At 37.2% G+C, this 21696-nt stretch overlaps 1 protein-coding gene and 1 long non-coding RNA gene across 2 annotated transcripts; both read left to right on the forward strand.

Annotated features, from left to right (window-relative positions):
• Window positions 1-2232: 2232 nt before the first annotated feature.
• On the forward strand, window positions 2233-21304 carry LOC137707940 (MADS-box protein AGL24). The gene is made up of 8 exons (XM_088686735.1): window positions 2233-2261; window positions 3485-3640; window positions 19089-19155; window positions 19872-19933; window positions 20033-20132; window positions 20720-20761; window positions 20929-20970; window positions 21125-21304. The coding sequence occupies exons 1-8, from the start codon at window positions 2233-2235 to the stop codon at window positions 21302-21304; spliced, it is 678 nt and encodes a 225-aa protein (XP_088542861.1).
• On the forward strand, window positions 13813-16125 carry LOC148690409 (uncharacterized). The gene is made up of 2 exons (XR_015956581.1): window positions 13813-13871; window positions 15819-16125. It is a non-coding gene; the product is annotated as an uncharacterized LOC148690409 (long non-coding RNA).
• Window positions 21305-21696: the final 392 nt, after the last annotated feature.

Raw genomic sequence — 21696 nt, forward strand, 5'->3', positions numbered from 1 at the left:
AGTTGGCCTGAGAGCACATCAGCCACTTATTTGTTATTTTTTTTTCTGTCAGGCGCGTGGGCTTCAAGCGCATGTTTGAGCGCGTCGTCTAACAGGATTTCAGAAGCTGGGGCCCGTGACGCACTCTGAAAATGTTACCGTTGGGAGGCCACATGGCTTCCCTTCATCAGTTGGATTTCAACGGCAACAATTTGTGGACCGTTGGATTTCCGATGGTAACAAAAATTTAAAAACCTTATTTAATTTCAGCTGTTGGATTTGAGATCAATGGTCCACGTTATTCGCCTTTATAAATTGAAAAAAAAGAAAAGAAAAAACAGTTTATAATTCTGAAATATTACCATTGTGCCACGTGGCACAATCTGGAGTGTTGGAATTCAAATTTTTTTAATCTAACGGTAGAGATTAATTATGTGAATAAAAATTAAAAAAATGTAAAAATCAGAAAAATTTAAAAAAAAAAAATTGATTTGATTTTTCTATAAATACCTTCTCATTATCTTCTACCTTATTTCAATCTTTCAACCATATTCCAATCTTTATCTCAAATACTTTCAACCACAACCATAATTTCATATTTTCTAAAAGTTTCAACCACAATTTCATATTTTCTCAGCTACTTTCAACCACATTCCTATCTTTCTCTCAAAGTTTCAATCCGAATTTTTCCCAACAAAATGACAACAAATGTAGGTACGAATTGGATGCTTATTGAAGATGTTGCGTTGTGTACTAGCTGGGTTGAAGTTACTCATGATCCGATTACGGGTAATGAGATGCAGTTGCGAGAAATGTGGAGTTTTATTCATACCGATTATCTTGAGAAAATGGGTGGAAAAAGAACCAAAGAATCGATGTCCAGTCATTGGAAAATACTTAGCCAATTGTTTGGTATGTGGAGAGACGGTTTGGCACAAGCTAGTAGTAATCTTAGAAGTGGGAAAAATTTAGCGGATCAGGTAACAATATATTATTTATCGTTTGGTATGTGGAGAGACGCTTTGGCACAAGCGAGTAGTACTCTGCAGTGTAGATAGATTCGATTGCTCCGCAAAACAGGGACTCAAGAATGGTTGATTTCCCCATCCTCACTATCGTCCACTTGGTCTGCAGATACTCCATATGCAAGCATCCGTAAGGCAGCAATAATTTTTTGCTCAGGAAGGAGACCCATAACACCAAAAGCAGCATTCTTTTGCACAAAGTAAGAGTCATGGTTGCAAACAACAATCATGATTTTGTTGAACAAATGTCGTTCTATTCTAAAACGATGTCTAAAGTACGTATCAACGAATGCACTGTTACAGACAAAATAATCGTCCAAGAGATTTGTACCTCGTCGTTGCCTACTTCTATGAAGGTTTAGGGAACGGCTTGGCGTGTAGATCTGAGTCACAAATTCGATGACTTGACGGAAATGTGAGGCTTTTGCCATTCTTGCTTCGTCATCTCTCCTTCTACACTCCTCGTCCTCTTCCATCTTATTTTGGGCCACCTGGAGATTGAACATTCCTTCTGATTGGTTAAACAATTCTTCCTCTTGCTGATAGATTTTCCACATCATCCTTGAAGAAGAAGACATTGTAAGAAGGAACGAGAAACTATGAATAATGATACAGATTTTGATTTTGGTAAAGAAGGAAGCAGAAACTATGAATAATGATAAAAATCTTGAGAAAATGGATGGTGGATTATATGGAGGATTTAGAAAGGATTAGGTTGTAGATAATGCCACGTGGCATGCCGTCATTTATTAAAAATATGATCGAAATCTATCCTCAAAGACTGTAAACAGATTGTGACACGAGGCGCGATGTGATTGATTAAAAATCTAATCGGAAATTTATCCTTAATGATTCTGAAAAGGTAACAACATGTGGCACGACGACATTGGATAAAAATCTTATCGAAATCCATCACCAATAATTGTCGTTTCGGATAATGGCACGTGACGCAACAAGAACGATTAAAAATCTTATCCGAAATTACAAATAAAATTATTTGGTATTATTTTATAAATAAAAAAAGTACCAATATTTTATTGCCTATTATCAGGGCTATTCAGTGTAAGGGTGGAGATACAAAAGGCAGTTACTGTTCACTTGGTGGATAAAATAGTGAATAGCCCTGGGGGGCCTTAGCAACGGTGGAGTTGCTGTTAGTGAAGGAAGACAATAGCAGAAAGTAACCAATTTGGTGCAAAATATCGGCGAATTTGAAGCAGGTATGACAATGTGGTACGGAAGAGCTTTACTGCACTGGTATAGATTGGTATAGAGGAGAAGGCATGGAGGAGTAGGCAATTCACTTAACCTTAAGAGCAAAATGGACGATTTGGAAGCAACTGCCGATGAGGAGAAGACATATGGTAACATCAACTAATTGAGGCCTCCTTGGTCCATGAACATAAAAAAAACAAGCACCAATATCGTCTATTTCAAAGCCTCCATGGTCTTCCCATCTTTCCAGAAGCTTGTGTCCCAGAATGTTGACCCACAAATCCATGTAAATCTGGTCTTGCTTGGTTCCCCATCCCCTTGTATCGACTTCAACCCACGAGAAATGATGTTTCCTTAATTACCCCTACAATTAGTTTCATGTGCCACGCACATGACTGTATTTAACGGAATTATTGATGATGTTAACGAAAAGGACCATAGCTGCACATTTTGACGAGTTAAGAGACCAATGGTCATGAAAATAAAGTTGAGGGACCATTGCTCCAATTGGATTAAAGTTGAGGGACCATTACTACAATTTATCTACATATAAATATATATAAATACCAAATAGTGGGAGACTGATCATTTCCAATACCAGAAGATATACAATAAAACTCTCATCAAGTCCCGTACGTCCCTTTCATCAAACTTGTAACAGATGCAACACGAACATCTCTTGCAAAATGCATCTTCTCGAATTAAGGTAGCTTTGCAAGCTGAGTTTTTGAAGAATTTAGTATTGGCTAGGTCACTCCCACTTCTATGGTTAGAAACACTATTCTCCGGAACATGTAGTCGAGATGGATTCTTAGTTTTCCTATGCCTTGCTTAACTTGCTGCTGTTTGATTGACAAGGTTTTTCTCTTTTTATCCTTGCTTAACTTGCTGCTGTTTGATTGATCAAGTGCAAGTCCTAAAGCCAAGAAGAAAGCAACGTATATCAAAGTAGAATCGTTGAACAGAAGATAAAAGCTTGAAAAGAAATGCTAGGAGAGATAGGATTCTTCAGATTTGTATGGACTATCTTAGAAGTCTTTTAAAATTCTAATTGACTACATCTGGATTTAGATATATTCTTTGAAATTCTATGAAATTCTGCTTTGATTACATCATGATTTCAAAATATTTTAAAATTCTAATTGACTACACACTAATTCTAAAATCTATTAAAATCCTTTCAAATCTTAGTTGACTACACCGTCTTCATGAAAGAGTGAGGAACAAATACTTAAGCATGCTGATACTTGATTTATTATTATCAGGAAGATCAACTACTTGCCGGCAAGGCAGGTGACCTTCTCAAAGAGGAGAAGGAGGATTTTCAAGAAAGCTGGAGAGCTGTCGGTTCTGTGCGACTATGAAGTAGCAGTTATCATCTTTTCTCAAACTGGCAAGCTCTTTGATTTCTCAAGCTCCAGGTACCAATACAACACCCCACCGCCTTACCAGTTCTTTCGAATTTTCCTAACTCGAACAAATATAACCAAGTACATGACTTGACTTCTCATTCTGTGTGTGAGAGAGAGATTCAGTCATTTGGGTCAAAAAATGTTACACACACACACACACACACATTAAGAGGAGAGAGTGCTAACTAACATAATCCATGCATGTACATAAAGACACATTAGATAAGACACAGAAGAAAGGCTATAGAATCCAAAAACTTTAACACAGAGAGAGAGAGAGAGAGAGAGTTTTAAATAGAGGATTGCTATCTAAAAATCCGGTGCAGGAGATATTAGAAATATATTCTCATTGAATTAAACTGGGTTACATTGGATGTATTTATACACAGCAACTGATAACATTAGTTAACTACTAATGTAACTAATTAAGCTTAATCTATGAATTAGTTACAATAGAAAACTTAAGGACTAAGCAATAGATGACTTAGACTTTAGCACTGCTGACTGTTGGGTTGACTGAGAAGAATAATGTGTTTCTTTACACCCCCTCAAGCTGAACGGAGGGGAACCAAGTGAAAGCTTGGAACGAAGAAACTGAAATCGACCCTTGGTCAGGGACTTAGTGTGAATATCTGCAATTTGATGGAGACTAGGAACAAACTGAACTTTCAGTAGAGAAGCTAAAACCAGTTCACGAATATAATGGTAGTCGATTTCTACATGCTTTGTTCGAGCATGAAAAACTGGATTTGAAGCAAGAGAAATCGCAGAAACATTATCACACCAGAGAAGAGGAACCCGGGACAGAGGAAAACCAATATCCTTGAAAATTTTGCAAATCCAGGTGATCTCAGCAGAAGTGTGAGCCAAAGAACGGTATTCAGCTTCAGTGGAGGAGCGAGCAACTGTGGGCTGTTTCTTGGCACACCAACTGATTAAGTTGCAACCAAGATACACACAGTAACCACTTGTAGAGCGGCGATCAAACACACAGCCAGCCCAATCAGCATCTGAGAAGGCAGTAAGAGTGAGAGAGCCTTTCCGAAACCAGATGCCATCATTCACAGTGCCTTTAAGAAAACGTAAGACACGTTTGACAGATTGAAAGTGTGTATCTCTCGGACAATGAAGGAATTGACAGAGTTGGTTGACAGAAAAAGAGAGATCAGGACGTGTCCAGGTCAAATACTGTAAGGCCCCAACAAGAGACCTATATTCATGGGGAGTAGAGAGAAGTGTACCACTGTGGTCTAACTTCTGAGTACCAAGAGGAGTAGCACAGGGTTTGCTGCCATCCATGTGAGACTTGAGAAGAAGATCCATGACATACTTATGTTGACTGAGAAAGATGCCATCGGAGGTGCAATGAACTTCTAACCCCAAGAAGTAGTGCAACGGACCTAAATCTTTGACAGGAAAGAGCTGACTGAGCTTGTGAATAAAAGCATTGCAGGCATGAGCACTAGGGCCAGTAACTAGTATATCATCAACATATACTAGGACAATCACAAGAGAGGGCTGGAAATTCACAAACAGGGAGCAATCAGATTGAGAGTTCTGGAACCCCAGAGACAGTAAAGTTTGAAACAATTTATCATACCAAGCCCGTGGGGCTTGCTTGAGACCATACAGGGACTTAGAAAGCTTGCAGACATGAGAAGGCAGAGAAGGATCAACGAATCCAGGGGGTTGTTGCATAAACACCTCCTCCTTGAGCGTCCCATGTAAGAAAGCATTGCTTATATCCAGCTGGTTTAAAAACCAATCAAATTGTACTGCCAATGTCAAGAGAATGCGAATGGTGACAAGTTTGGCAACCGGGCTAAAGGTTTCCTGGAAGTCAATACCTTCCTGTTGATGGAACCCCTTGGCAACTAAACGGGCTTTGTATCTGTCCACACTACCATCAGGTTTTTGTTTGATTCGAAACACCCATTTGCAGCCTACAATATTCTGATTTGGTGTAGAAGGGACAAGGGACCAAGTTCCAGTGGACTGCAAGGCTTGAAACTCCTCAGTCATGGCTTGCAGCCAGTGATCATGTTTGGAGGCTTGAAGGAAAGTGGTAGGAACAAACTCTAAGGGATTAATAGGATGTTTAGTAGCTGCAAAGGCTTTGGGTTTAAAGATCCCGGCTTTGGATCGAGTAGTCATGGAATGAGTGTTGACAAAGAGGGGAGGTGGATGTGGGAGTGGAGAAGGTGGCACGGGGGAAGGATCCTGTATTGTGGGAGAAGAGGATAAAGGCTGGATAGGAGAAGTGGAGACAGGGGGAGAATTGGAGACAGGAGGAATAGAGGAGGAAGGGGAAGAAAGGACAGAGGGTGAGGTAGGATGGGTAAAAGTGAAAGGAAGAGTGAAGGTGGGAGATGGGGAAGATGGATTGGGGTGCACTGGAAGGGACGTGAGTGATGTATGGAAAGGAAATTGAGACTCATTAAAAAGGACATGGCGAGAAATGTAAACGCGAGAGGTAAGAAGATCGAGGCAACGATAGCCTTTGTGGTGCAAACTGTAACCGAGAAAAACACAGTGAATACTCTTCCCATCAAGCTTAGAAGTGGAATAGGGTTTAAGCCATGGGTAGCAACTACTGCCAAAAACCTTGAGCTTGGAATAATCCGGAGACTTATGAAAAAGTAATTCCCAGGGAGAATTATCAAGGTTAGAGATGGGAAGCCTGTTGATCAAATACAAGGCAGTAGAAAATGCCTCAACCCAAAACTGATGAGGAACCTTGGAGGCAGTGAGAAGAGTGCGAGCAGTCTCAATAAGGTGCCTATGTTTGCGTTCAACACAATCGTTCTGTTCCGGTGTATGAGGGCAAGAATATTGATGCAAAATGCCATGTTGCAGAAGGAACGAATTAAAACAAGAACTGGTAAACTCACCCCCAGAATCTGATCGAAGAACTTTGATTTTATTACCAACCAAGTTTTCTACATAAGCCTTGAAATGGACAAATACTGAAAACACCTCAGACTTGAGCTTTAAAGGAAACAACCAACTGTACTTGGTGAATTCATCAACAAACAACACATAGTACTTATAGCCAGTAACAGACAACGTAGGAGCAGGTCCCCAAACATCACAATGAACAAGTTCCAGAGGTATAGAGACAGAACTAAGACTGGTAGTGAAAGGCAATTTGTGATTCTTACCAATTGCACAATCAGAACAGAAGAAAGAAGTAAACTTTTTACCACTGTAAACTATAGAACCATTATGTAAAGCCTTGCGAAAAATAGCAGAGGAGGGGTGGCCGAGTCGACTGTGCCAAACTGGTAAAGGAGCCTTGCTACTGACAAGAGCAAATGAAGAATTAGATGCTGGAGGAAGGCCTTGAAAGGGATAGAACCCATCTTTAACAGGCCCTCGGAAAAGCATCCTCCCCGACATACGATCCTTGATTGTAGAACCATCAGAATCAAGAGTTAAGTTGCAGTGATTGTCTCGTAAAAATTGATACGCAGAAAGGAGATTATGTTTCATGGCAGGAACATGTAAAACATTATTCAGACGAAAAGTTGCAGCAGAAGTAGTGAGAAAAGAACTACCAGTATGGTGGATAGGCATACCTTGACCATCACCAATATAAACCTTGTCCTGACCATTATAAGGCGCTGGAGAGTGAAGAGCAGAGATATCATTGGTTATATGAGATGTGGCACCGGAGTCCATGAGCCAAGTGGGAGCAGAAGAGGGGAGATTAGTGTGAGCACACATAACAGCCAATTTGGTAGGAGGAATTTTACCAGCAAAGGCATGATTCATGCGTTCAAAACAATCCAGAGCATCATGATCAGGGGAATGACAGATTTGGCATGAATCACGATGACCATGGGAGTAACTAGAAGGTCGAGGATAACTACCAGAGTTGCCAGAATTGCTGCCAGAATTGCTGCGATAATTGTTGCCTCGAAAGTTGTTGCTACGATAGTTATTGCCCCTATAGTTGGTGCCACGAGAAGTATTGCCGCGATAAGAACCTTTACCACGATGAAATTGCCTTGGAGCAGAATAGCCCTGTGGTGTGGGAAGAAGAGGAGGCTGAGATTGGGGAGATTGAGTCGCATAGGCTTGAAAGGGTTCAGAAACAACAGGTTTCTTCTTGCGCTGCATGAACAATTCCTTGTTAATCAGGAGGCCATGGAGTTCAACCAAGGAGGTAGAAGAGATGCGAAGCAGAATTGAGTCAACAAATGACTCATAGTCATCAGAAAGGCCATTAAGAGTGACTGCAATTAAATCACTTTCAGAGATCGGAGCACCGGCAGCCATGAGTGCATCAGAGATTGATTTGATGAGCTGAATGTATTCAGAAATTGCAAGATCCCCTTTCTGAACATTATGCAGGCGAGAGCGAAGCTGGTGAATGTGAGCAGCAGAAACACCGCCGAATCGTTGTTCAAGATTTAACCATAGCTCACGAGAGGAAGTAACACCAACGGTGAACGGAATGAGATCCTCCGAAAGAGTAGAATTGAGCCAGATAAGAATATTTTGATCCTTTTCATACCACAGATCGAAATCTGGATTTGGAGTAGCAGTGAGCTGGCCAGAAGCATCAAGTAAGAAAGGAGACGGACAAAGTTCAGAGCCATCAACAATCCCGGTAAGCTTGTAGCGACGAAAAATTGGAGCAAACAACGCCTTCCAAACAAGATAGTTGTCCCGTTTAAGCTTGGTAGGAACCATACAGCTGATATTCTGAATCGAAATCGAAGAAATGGAGGGAGAAGGCGGAACCGGAGGAAAATTAGGGTTCATCGGGGACGAATTTGGGGCAAGAACATCAGGATTCATGGGAGATGAACTCGACGAAGGCATGTCGAAAACAAATCAGAGAGGAGAAGAGAAGGAGATATCGATCAAGATCCGCAAGAAATTGAAGAGAGAGGATCAAAGATCGAAGAAATCAGAGGACACAGGGAGCGACGAAGAGGATCGGAGAAAAAGCAGTGAAGCGAAAAGGGATGATACCATATTAGAAATATATTCTCATTGAATTAAACTGGGTTACATTGGATGTATTTATACACAGCAACTGATAACATTAGTTAACTACTAATGTAACTAATTAAGCTTAATCTATGAATTAGTTACAATAGAAAACTTAAGGACTAAGCAATAGATGACTTAGACTTTAGCACTGCTGACTGTTGGGTTGACTGAGAAGAATAATGTGTGTCTTTAGGAGAGTGAGGTGTACTTTTGATTGAGACAACTTCTTGCTAGGTGTCCAAGTTTGAGAAACATTTTTTTAGTTTACATGCTTTCAATCTGTGAAGTATTATTTGTACGTGACTTGGTGATGCTGCTCTCTTTGCTTTTCATTCTACATGCAATTAGTCGTGTCTGCCATGCAGAACTCTCTATATATAAGAGCCATTTGTCTAGTGAATTATGTAATCTTTTTGTAATTTTACAGTTTCATAGTTCATCTTGCAGCTTTGATCTGATCTTCCCCACCTATCGCAAATTGATTGTAGATAATAATATATAAAATGAGGAATATATATCACAAATTGGTTGTACACCGTTTCACTTGTTAGATACACGGTATATTATTTTCTTAGACCATCATTCTTACCAAAATTTAGATAATCAATTCTAAATTAATAATTTAACAACATAAAGCGATAGATAAAATACTCTAGCTATAGGCAGGGTGAAATTCTTCATAGTCTCTCCGGGTCTGGAAAGGGTGGATAATTATGGCTCGCCACTAGTTGTCTCCCTTTTAAAAAATAGAAAGAAAAAAAAAATACTCTAGCTAGTAAAAGAGTGTATCACTCTCTACATACCACATATATAATATATGCAATATGTGTATGTATATCCATGCCACCTTCGACTCATGATGTTGGGTTATGTTCCTTTATTCTCCCCACCTAAACTAAAATGCCTGTAGATGAATAAGGTGAACTTGCTAAAGACTTAAAATACGAACATTCAATTATATGTGCTTTGTATTTGTCTTACAAGGAATAAAGTGATATGATGAGAACTTGGGAATTCATCATACAAGCCTTGAAGATCCTTTCAGAAGGAATACGCATGCATGCGTCAAGTAGGGCAATGAATGGTGCAGCTATTGCATAACCTGTTTTTTCATAAGCATGCATGAAATTACGAACGAACTTGAGTATACTTGCGAAGATTAAGTAGAAATGTAACTGGAATAAGAACTTAGATAAATTTGTGCTTTGTTTTAGTTAAAAAAATAAAAGTCGATCCACATAGTGAATGATGACCTAATTTTTATTAATAAAACTAGAAACACCATATTTAAAGTGTTTCTTTTAACTTGGAATGTGCTATATAAGAATTAGTATATCAATCTGTGATCCCAAATCAGTGTGCATAGAAAAGATGCTTTTATTGCATGGTGGTGTCTTTTAACTTGTCCATTGCGTAAGAAGAAAAGTTTTCTGAAGCTAGCTTCTTAGAAGTTAATATGTCTATTTGCTATAGAATGAATAAGCTTTTTGTCATCTAAATCTTCCTAATTTTACTATTCGACATTCTTTACCTATATCTTTTTGAATCGAATCATCAACTAGTTGCTCCTCTGAATTCACTAATGGCATAAACACAATCTTCCTTTCGAGATTCTCCTTTATAGTGTCTACCAACCTACACATGTTTCTATCATGTTGTACCGCATTATCGATTATTTCCATTGTAGACTTATTGCCACAATTGAATTTCATATCATAGCTTATTTTGGTTTGAAACGCAGACATCCTAACAGTTTATGTAATTAAAGAAGCTCACATATTCCTTGTGCCATACCTTTATATTCCGCTTAGAAGACTTTGACACCACTTTATTTTTTTACAATGCCATGTAACCAAGTTACCTCCAACAAATATATAATGCCTTCATGTAGAGCGTCTGTTAGTAATATTACTAGTCCAATTTGCATCCCTAAAACCTTCAACCCTTACGTGCCCATGTCAGCCATATAATATCTTTTTACCTATTGTAGACTTCAAATGCGCCAAAATTACTTACTCACAACTTCCAACATATGTATATCAGGACGAGTGTGAGCTAGATACAGTAGTCTCCCCACAAGCCTTTGATACCTACCCTTATCAACAGGAACCCGATCAAGATGAATACCCAAGTGATACTTTTCTTCAATAAGAGTATCCACATATTTATGTCCTAACATGCTAATTTATTTCAGCAAATTCAACACATATTTTCGCTGAGGCAAGAATATACCTTTAGTAGAGTTGGCAACCTCAACTCTGAGAAAGTACTTTAACTCATCCAAATCTTTCATCTTAAATTCAAATGCAAGATTTTTCATTAACCTCTGAATCTCTTTCGAATCATCACTGGTAATAATTATATCCCCTCCACGTAAATAATTAAAGCCATCATTTTACCACCTCTACGCTTCAGGAACAAAGTGTGATATGGATGACTCTGGCACACTTATATTTCTTCATTGGTTGAATAAACCTGTCAAACCACGCCAAGTATGATTACTTAAGTCCAAAGACAGATCAAATCTGCAAACTCATATTACCACTCACACCATAACCTGGTGGGAACACCAAATACACTTCCTCTTTCAGGCTCTCCTGAAGGAATGCATTCTTCACATCAAACTATTTAAGAGGTGAATCCATATTTGCAACTAAAGAAATCGAAGTACGTACTGCATTCATTTTCGCTACTGGAGAAAAAGTTTCTTAGTAATCTACACCATCTGTTTGAGTATACCCTTTTGCCGCCAACTTTGCTTTGTGTTTATCAATAAATCCATCAGCCTTATATTTAATTGTAAACACGCACCGGCAACCAACATGTTTCTCTCCTTGAGGTAACGATACTATCTCTTAGGTTTTTTTAACGTGTACATTTCATCCATAGTGTATCCACTTAAGGTCTTGTAGAGCTTCTTCCACCTGGATTGGAATCTTAATGGGACTCCATAGGATTTACCGGTACTTTCCGTTAAGGTGAAATGTGCTCACAAGATACATAATTTGCAATTAGATACCTCACTTTTCCTTATGGAGAGAACCTATCAAGTGGCACACCCCGATTCTATCTTGGAGGCAATTTATATGTACTCACAACAATATTATGCTTAGTTGAATTATCATTTAAAACACTTACCTCTAGGATATTCAGTGGAGATGGATCATGCACTAAAGGATCAGATAGAGAGAGGTTATTATTGAAGATGAAACGGGGCTTGCATCTGTTGTAGCCTGATTGTTATGCTAGAAAATGGTGGGCTATTTGGCACGGTTGTTCGATACAGTCATGTCAAAATGAGTTGGTATTTTCAGTAGAGTTCTGTCGAACTCGATTGTTATTTTCGATTCAGTCCTGCTAAACTAGGCTGGTACTTTCTATAGAGTTCTATCACATTGCGCTAGTATTCTTGGCACAACGCCGAAATAGGGCAGTATTTTCGGTAGGATCCTACTGAACAAGGCATTGCTGTTTGGTACAGTCCTGCCAAACTGGACCGTGGTATTCTGCTGGTTTCATGTTGTGCTATTTGTTAAGCTGTTAGACTATTACATTCTTCATTTCTCTCCCTGAAGTACAATCTAACCAATGTAGATCATCCAAATCATCACTCTCCCTCGAGATTAGAGTGGGATAAAGAAGAAGCATAAACCATTTGAACTTGAAAAACGTAACATCCATTGTAACATACGTACATTGAGTGGTGAGGTGAGAACACATGAATCCTTGCTGCTGACTTCCAAAACCCAAAAAAACACATTAAAGTGTACATAGATCAAGTTCTCTGTGATGAAGTTTTTGGATGTGAACATAAACCACACAACCAAACATCTGAGATGACAAAGTATGTGTAGAAACCATTGGAGCATGTTGAGTAAGCTTTTGAAGTGGTGTTCAAAAATTTAAGACCTGAGAGGCCATACAGTTCATAACATAAATTGCATATATAACTGATGCATGCCAAAAGCGTTTGGGAGTAGATGCACCAAAGCAAACAACATGTTGTCTTCAGGATATGCCGATTCTTCTTTTCTGTCACCCCATTTTGTTGTGGGGTATGATGACAAGTAGTTTTATGAACAATCTCATGATCTTGTAAGAATCGGGATAACTCAGAATTTATGTAGTCTCTACCATTGTCAGAACCCAAAACTTTAATATTACAGGAATACTGAGTTTTAACCATTTGGTGAAAACTGAGTTTTAACCATCTGGTGAAACATACAAAGCACATCGCTAACATCACTTTTATTTTTCACTACATACGGGTGCAATCATCACGAAAGTAACAAGCTACTTGATTCCAAAAAGTAGTACTAATAGGGGAAGGCCCCAAACATTAGGGTGTATTAGCACAAACAGAAATAATTTTTATTCATACTTGAAGAGAATGAAGTAGGATGACTTTTAGCTAAAACACATACTTCACACTTCAATTCGAAGTCTTTAATACCATTAAACAAACTAGGTAACATATGCTTCGAATAACCAAAAGATGCATGCTGCAAACGATGATGCAATAACCATAAATTCTGTAGGTTACCATCACACAATGCATGAAACAAATTAGCTCTTTCAAGAATCACACCATCCACATAATATACTCCTTCTCTCTTAGTGCTACGCCCAATGATCTCCTTTGTTTGAATATCCTGAAGCAAGCAAAATAAAGGATAAATTAATACAATGCAATCCAATTGTTTAGTGACTTGTGGTACATAGACAATTAATATTAGGACAATTACATATGCAATAAACAATGGTGTAAGGAAAGACAGGGTGTAAGGCACACGGTTCCCACTCCAACAACATGAGTAGTAGTATCATTGGCAATTGCCACACACTTTTTATGAGGAAATGTCATAGATTAATAGCGTGTTTACTAACATGTAATCGGAATGAGAATAAGGAATCTGATTCTGATTATGGATTATACTTCTGTTTACTAAAATTGGGAGGAATCAAAAGTGCGTGGGGCTCACACAAAAAATGGAATCCAATTCCTGAAATTAGAGGATTTGGATTCCCAACATATACAAGGTATTTGGATTCCGGATTGCCCAAGCAATCGGAATGATAATTTTTTCCCTTTATGCCCTCACTTACTTTCATTATTTCCAAGATTATCCTTTTAACCCTAGACTTATTTTTCTTTTCACCCAACTCATTTCTACCTTCTCTTAGCCGCATGCCTCTGTCTTCTCTCAATCGCAGCTCTTGTTACAATTACGGATAGGTAAATCCCTACTTCTTCTGCATTTTTATCTCTGTGCTTATAGAGCTCGATCAATATCAGCGTTTCGCTGCTCGTTTCTTGCGCGTTTCTTTCTTCTCTGTGATGGATTTTCTTTCCAGGATTTCGTTCAATTTTTTTCCCGATTTTCTTCTCTTTTGTTTTTTTTTTTTTTGTTTTTGTTTGTTCTTTCTTTTCTTTTTGGTGTGCGAAAGACTTGGACTTTGGAGGAGAAAAGCGAAAAAAAAAAAAAGAATTGAAATTAATGATAATGTTGTCTGTGCATGTTCTCGGACGGCCTGAGTTGACTTCACTTGTTTGAAGAGAGAGATTTTACTTTGAATTTCAATAAAAGTTGGAAACTTTGTTATTGGTTTTTGGATTTGCGAATTGGGTCTGATTTGTTTTGATGTTTTTTGTTTTGTATCTTGTATTGGGGGGAGTGATTGGTTGTTGTGAAAATGTGGGAAAAGAGTGGATTGAAGTAGATTGACATCTGTTGTTCTGTTGCATATTCTACATTTATGTAATTTACTTGAATTATTTGGTTGTTGGGAACTTGTTGAGCTGAATGTTGATTTACAATTATTTACTTGCAAAATGGATTTTTTTTTTTTTTTCATGGTTTGGTGCATAAAGAATCAAAGATGCAAAATTTTCTTTTTATTTGTCGTTTGGATTTGTTTGACCGTATGCTTAGATCAGGGACATTTGGGATTTGTGTGTTTGATGATCTTCTGAATTTGGGTTATGCAATTTATTTATCCTATTAGATCAGTGATTAGTACATACTATATCAAATTTTATTAAAAAAAGTATATAAAATATTTGATTTGAGACAAGGGCATTTTAGTAATCATACTGGTTTATATTCCGATTTTACTGAATTAGTAAACAGCTTTATGGAATTGTATTCCGATTCCTGACAGTTTTAGTAAACAACTTCAACATGAATCTGATTCTAATTCTACCTCATTTCAATTCCTCTTTAATCCAATTTCTCCTCAATTCAATTCCTCTCAATTTGATTACGAATTAGTAAACGCGCTATAAAACAAGTGTTTATCATAGTGCATATGATTCGTTGCATCGAATTCTAAAATCCAATATGTATTCGCTATTGTACTAACACACAAGATAGTAGGGTACGACAACAACAAAGGTTACGGTGATGGGAAAGGGATACAGCCGCAAGAGAGGATACACATGCCTTGTTCCATAAGTAAACGAATCACAAAAGATTAGAATTAATTATAGAATGTAATTCTACAGAATATAGGACTACCAAAATATTTACAATAAAAACTAACGTCAACAAAAACCCTCACACCCCATCACATTTTGAGATGCCAAAAGTGGATCAGATTTGGTGCCTAAAGGTTTAGCAAAACTATGTGTAGTTTAGACGTGGTGTATCCGTACTCCATTGGCTGTGCCAACTGCGTGCAAAGCTATGTTTTGCCCAGCCACTTTTTTTTCTCAAGCACCTACTGTTCCCTTCCGCCTAACAAGAAACCCAAAACCAAAGCGCCCCTTTTCGTCGGCCCTAACTTTGGTTGGGGTCGACCGCAACCCCTTCAATCTGCCTTTTGAGCTCGTCTTAGTTTTCTGAGCTTTTGTCCCAATTGTTCTGTGAGTGTCTCGATTTGAGTGGTATGACCATTTTTGTGGTTTTTTTCTTGTATATGTTCTTCCTCCACTTGTTTCTTTCATCCTTGCCACACCCACTCCATCTCCTTGTTCTCTGAACCCACCACGTATTTTCTCTCTTTCCCTTCTTTAACCCGTTACATATCATGCCCTAGATTTTTCAGTTTATTATTCGTCTTTGCCTTGGCATGATGTTTGTGCACATCCCACCCTTATTTGTGGACTTCATATCTACGCTGGTCGTTTAGGTGGATTGAAGGTCATTTTGACCCTTTTTCTGATCAATGGAGAATGACGCAGATTGGCTCGAGTACGAAACTCTCAACACATCCTCTACAGATTTCTTGTTGATGCTTGTTATTGGCCTCTGCCTCGGTTGTTGATGGCGACGGCAGCAGTTTGGTATAGGAGTAAGGGTTTGTTCTTTTGTTTTGGGCCTGCATCCTTGGATTGGACCCTTTATTTTGTTACTTGTTGGTTCATATTTTATATTTGTGCTTAACTTTGTATTTGGACTTTTTATGTGCCTTTATTTCTGATAATGAATTGTGAATTATCGTTTTCCATAAAAATAAAATAAAATAAAAAGCTATGTGTTGACCCCTTGTGTTTGCACTCTCCATCACCTGTATTGAGCCACATGTTAACCATCTGTGCCCTCTCCCACGAGTACTTAAGACAATCATCTCCAACAAACAGGTTAGACTCATTTCCACTGGAGTTACTCGCCCTTTCTCTCACCTCTCCCATTCCTCTTGTAAGAGTCTCCTAAATATAAGAGATTTTCATGTAAGTAATTTACATATCAGATGATTAAATACAACCCGAAATTGATGTGGCCCATCTAAGGTTAACCACTCAAATCTCTTCGCCTTGTGCTGCCTGCTAAAGCTCACCTCAGCTCGGTCTACTACCATTCTTTTCTTTAACTTTGACCCAAAGTTCTGTGTTAACCTCCCCAAAACACCCGTCTAGAAACATTATCTACATGACTGAAGGAACAAATTGAAAATCCTTTTGTAAATTAAGAAACAAAAAACTACTTTGGGGGCTTTCCCACAATGGGTCATATTTCGTTCCCTTTTTACCCATTGAAAGTAAGCCATTTGCAATGTCTTTTTCATCAATAAGATATAAGAAGTTCCAACATCCAAGCAAGTAGTTTCCAAAAAAAAAAACAAAGTAAGAAAGATGTGTACTCTCACGACACTTGAAAGAACTGTGGCAATTAACAAGACGAGCTTTGTGGATAAACTCAATAATTTGTTATGGGAGTGAATTCTTTGTTCTATATAGACTTCAAGCCACCCCTTTAAACCAATGTATCTTTTGCGTGAAGTTTTTATGTAAGGATGCAACTCATGCATCATGATATCAGATGCGTCCTCGGCAAACCACACAACTTTTCATTGATAGCATGTCATTGGTCTTAAAATACATAGACATGATTTGAACAATCCAACTTCTTAAAACTCAATCGACTTAACCGACATTTTTCATTCAAATATATATTACCTTATGAAACAAATATAAATATAAAATTTCAACACGAATGCTTTGTGCTGCATCCCTTTTAACGAATGTGAAAGAAGATTTCTCATTCGACAATCTTGTGTAGCAAGAGTTCAACATGATACATCAATGAAGTATATCCGTGGTTAAGTGGATATTCTGTAATACCCAAGTAATTGCGTGTTAAGATATAAATATGCTATATAATGGATAGTTCATTAACACTAGTTTGGAGGGGAGTTAAGCAAATGTGATGTCCGTACCTAATGAAATATTTTCTGAACAGATGTAGGGTTTTAACATTGTTCAACGTTTATAAGAGTTGATGTCAGACGTTCAACGTTTACTTAGAATAGGGGAGTTAGAGCTCTGCAAGACTGCAAGGTTGTTTTGGTCGGTTTAGCAATGGTGATTCTTTAGTCTTTTCTTAACAATTTGCGAGCATAAAAAAATATTTTTAAAACTTTGGCCATTTTTATAATTTAATTATTTTGTATACGTATAGAATATGTGAATTTTATATGTATTATTAAAAATATGTGCAAGTAATGCATATTAAATGTGTAAAGTATGTTATACGTGAGGTGTTTCAAGAAATTCATGAGATTTGTGGTAAGAAGGAGGTTGAAATGCCTTTGTGACTATTTCCGGCCCCCGAAAGAAATGAATAATCGTGGCTTGCCACCAGTTGTCTTCATTTATAAAAAAAAAAGAGACTAATTATGATGTGTACATAAAACAAAAATATTTTACAACATACATAAATAATACACGTATTAAGCGCACTTTGCTAACTGTAAGCATTGACAAATTCAATGCAGTCAAAGCCACCCAAAAGTGGCCATGGCAAATATAATAACTTAAGCATATTTGCAATGACGTCCGAGTTGATGTGAGAGGAACTTTTGGACTTTTAGGCCAACTTTTGTGAGAATTATGGGAATCTTCGAATTAGTAGTTTATTGTAAATCGTATAGTCAGTTTTCGTTAAGTATTGTTCATGTTTAATTTTAAATAAAAATATTTAAAATAATTTTTGACTGTATAATATATGATGAATAGACACAATTTGGGGATCCTCAAAATCCTCACAAAGAAAATTAAAATAAAATCCTTACAAAGAGAATTCGGAAAGAATTCTCAATTAACTTGAATGTTGGTTTTGCCTTCTTGATGATCTCATAATATTCCGACGTGACATCTTGATCTGGGTAACCAACCCAGACAATAAGGCATCAAAAAAGCTTTGCCCTAATGTTTTCTGCCTTTTGGCTGGTTGGTTTGCAACAGACTAGAACCTAATATCTCGACGGTGAGAGTTGTTGTCACCAGTGGAGTCACATTGGGGTTATTGAGCTCACATGACCTCAATAACCCAATGTTTTCCCTCTTGTTTTTTCGTCTTGACCTCTATCAATTTAGGAAATAAATGGTTTGTAGGTTAGCTTTTTGTTTCTCAACAGTCTCCTCTCTTTTGCTGCTGCTTCAATTTTCTTCTTTATTTCCTCTATCTTCTTCTTTTGTGGTGCATCTTCTTCTTAATTTAGATTTTCTCTGTCTCTTACACTGTACTTAACTCAAATTCTTATTAATTGACCAAAAAAAACTCGTGTTCTAATTTTCACTCATGTCCTTGACTACATATTTCCTGGATGTATTGACTTCTTGATTTGTGGCTTATTGCCATGTGTGGTGCTTGATGTTTTTTTTTTTACTTTTTGTTAGCGCTTTACATATAAACAAAAAAATATGATATTACTACGTGGACAAACTATAAAAAAAAATATGCTTAATTTTACACTTACTTATCATGACCTCTTGTTATATAATCCTGGCTTAGCCACTGGTTATTGTGCTTATTGCAAAAGTATTCGCAAACCAGAAGTATGGAAATTAGGTTACATTGCCCTTCTATTATTATTATTTTTTATCTATGCTTAGTCACATGTATTAATTTAACTTTCTGCGTCTTTTTTTTTATTGGATTAAATTTTCTGTCTAAAAATTTATAAATAATAATGAAAATGCTAATTATATTTATCCTTTTATGTTGTGAAGTACCAAGGATATGATTGCAAGGTACAACTCACATACTGGTAGGGAAAACTCGGATCAACCCATGCAGGTAATTAAGTTCAATATTGGTTTTCTTTTTCCCATCCTAGTTGCTCTTTAATTTCCATTTTAATCGTATGACAAGTAATTGTGTCAAGTGAATGTAACATATTCTGTGATCTGCACTAGGAGCTTCAGAATGTATTTTTACACCATCTTAAAGGTTTAATTACTTTAACATTAATAAAAATAAATAGATGTTAAGACTTCTATATATGCATGCGGCAGGTTGGCCTCTGGGGCTTAATATGTGCAAGTGCTTGGGGTTGAGTAATGACTCCAAGTTATAATTTTAACTTTTATTGAACGTTCTAAGCTGTATTATTAGTTGGTATTAATTAGAATCATTGAGGTTTTCTCTCGGAAAGAAGTTTCATATTTCGGCTGAAGAATCAATCATCCCAAAATATGGTTGCTTAATAGTGACCTGGAGATTGCTACATGTTGTAAATCCATGCATGCTCTAGTATGTTTCAGTAATCCATCTTTTGCCCTTGTTTCGCTCTTTCCTCCAGTTTGAAGAAAATGTATGAAGGAAACAACTTTTGCCAAAAAAAAAAAAAAAAAAAAAAAAAGGCAATATCCAATTTTTTTCCTTTCGGTTTTGTTCTAAGTTTTTGTTTCTTTCTTATTTATTTTTGGCCTGATGTTTATAAGCTTTTACATGTGACAAATTAGATTTATCTAAATGACAGTTCGGTATAAATATGTTTCTCATTTAATTAGTTGGAGAAAAAAAACAAGATCAGGCTGAGTAAGGAACTCAAGGATAAGAGCCGCAAGCTGAGGTAATTATAATTTAATGATTTGCTAGTAAGATATATGGTGGTTATTTAAGCTGATATGATCGTTTACGAGAGTGCTGAAATTGGTTTGGCATTCAACAGGCAGATGAAGGGCGAGGACCTTGAAGACTTGGATCTCGATGAACTGCAGAAGTTAGAAAAATTGGTGAAAGTAAGCCTTGGCCGTGTGATTCAAGCCAAGGTCTGTGCTAGCTAGCTAGCTAATTTATTCTGCTACAAGTGAATACAGGTGCCCATGGCTTCTAAAAACTAGGTACCCCTCAGATAGAGGACCACATTGTGAGGCTTAATGTGTATTATTTTGCAATTGGGACGATCTATTGTTTAATTAGTCTGTGTTCAAATATCGTTCTACAATGAATTTAAGACATGTCTTAATTTGGTTTAAATAGAAAATTTATTATCAGCACTCCATAAAAGTAACACAGCACTTCCTCTAATTTTTTTTTTTTTTTTTTTTCACTATGCATGAGTGAACTACCGGCCTGGCTTAATCAAATAAATAGATCGACACATTGTGCTCGTAGACACCGTACTTAACACCGTGTTTAATCAAAAGGTCAAGAAGTTACCAATTTGGCTATTCTTTTGCAGGCATATCTTTGATTTTAGACTTTGTTCAATTTGAATGAAGGCTTGACCTTCTTTTTTTTTGTTGTAAGGACTTGACGTAAGTATTTTCTGTACTTTAACTAGGTTATTTTACAATAGACAAATTTTGGATTACATGTCTATACAGCAACATCTAATTTTTTCCATTCATTTCAGAAAAACAAGATTATGAGTGAGATTATGGCACTTGAGAAAAAGGTTTGTAGTTAAATAGATGATTGTTGTCTGTGTCTATATATGAAATAGCCACAAATATAAACAATAGTCAAGAATTTCCAAAACAGAAAATAATAAACATTAAATTTAATTATCGTTAATGAATTTTTGATTTATTGTCCTCTTCCTTGCACTGACTATACATGCAGGGAGCTGAGCTGATAGATGCTAATAACCAGCAAAGGCAGAGGGTAAGCAACTACCACCATCAACGAGTATATTTCTTCTTCTTTTTTTTTTAATTTAATGAAAAACAAATAACTCTAAATTAGTAAATCACATCTCGGGTTTTTTTTTTTATCTCATCTCGTGTTTTTTTATATTTGTTGTGTTTGCATATGGCAGATGGTGATGTTATCCGGAGGAGATATCGGACCTGCGGCCATCATGGAGTCGGAAAACCTGAATAATATTGGAGAAGAAGGCGTGACATCTGAATCAGCCACAAATGCCACCACCTGCTCCACAAATGCTCTTTCTCTTGAAGATGACTGCTCTGACATCTTGTCTCTCAAACTGGGGTAAGGCGCTTTAACTTGCTAACTAATATATATGCTATTTGCTTTTGGCTTCTGCTTCCGACTTTTGGCTTTTTCTTTTTTTCTTATTTGATGGTACGACTGCGAAGAATAAAGTTAGTAAAATACTAGGGAGGGATATTTTGTTGTCCCAATGCGAAGGTTTTGCTTACTTGTCCTGTGTTGTTCTCTCAAGCTAATTCACTTCAGCATGATCAGGTCGATTTTTACACATTACCAATTTTAAGAATAAATTTCTTTTCTTTTAAGAAAAAAAACCATTTAGGGAAGGTCTTACTAAAATCTCTGATTGAGCATGGTTCGTATCCTTTGTGGCTTAAGCTTGTGTTCAATGATACTAATGGATTGCCATGCCTTCTTTGACGTTGAATTTGGTGT

This window comes from Pyrus communis, chromosome 15 (assembly GCF_041283825.1).
Source record: "Pyrus communis isolate YQ-2024b chromosome 15, ASM4128382v1, whole genome shotgun sequence".
NCBI classification, from domain to species: Eukaryota; Viridiplantae; Streptophyta; class Magnoliopsida; order Rosales; family Rosaceae; genus Pyrus; species Pyrus communis.

Bases quoted from the DNA above. Each gene is read 5' to 3' on its own strand.
- LOC137707940 (XM_088686735.1), top strand. From the start codon at position 2,233: ATGTGGTACGGAAGAGCTTTACTGCACTG. The intron at 19,934-20,032 runs GTAATTATAATT...GGCATTCAACAG, and splicing joins GATAAGAGCCGCAAGCTGAG to GCAGATGAAGGGCGAGGACC. The intron at 20,971-21,124 runs GTAAGCAACTAC...TGCATATGGCAG, and splicing joins ATAACCAGCAAAGGCAGAGG to ATGGTGATGTTATCCGGAGG.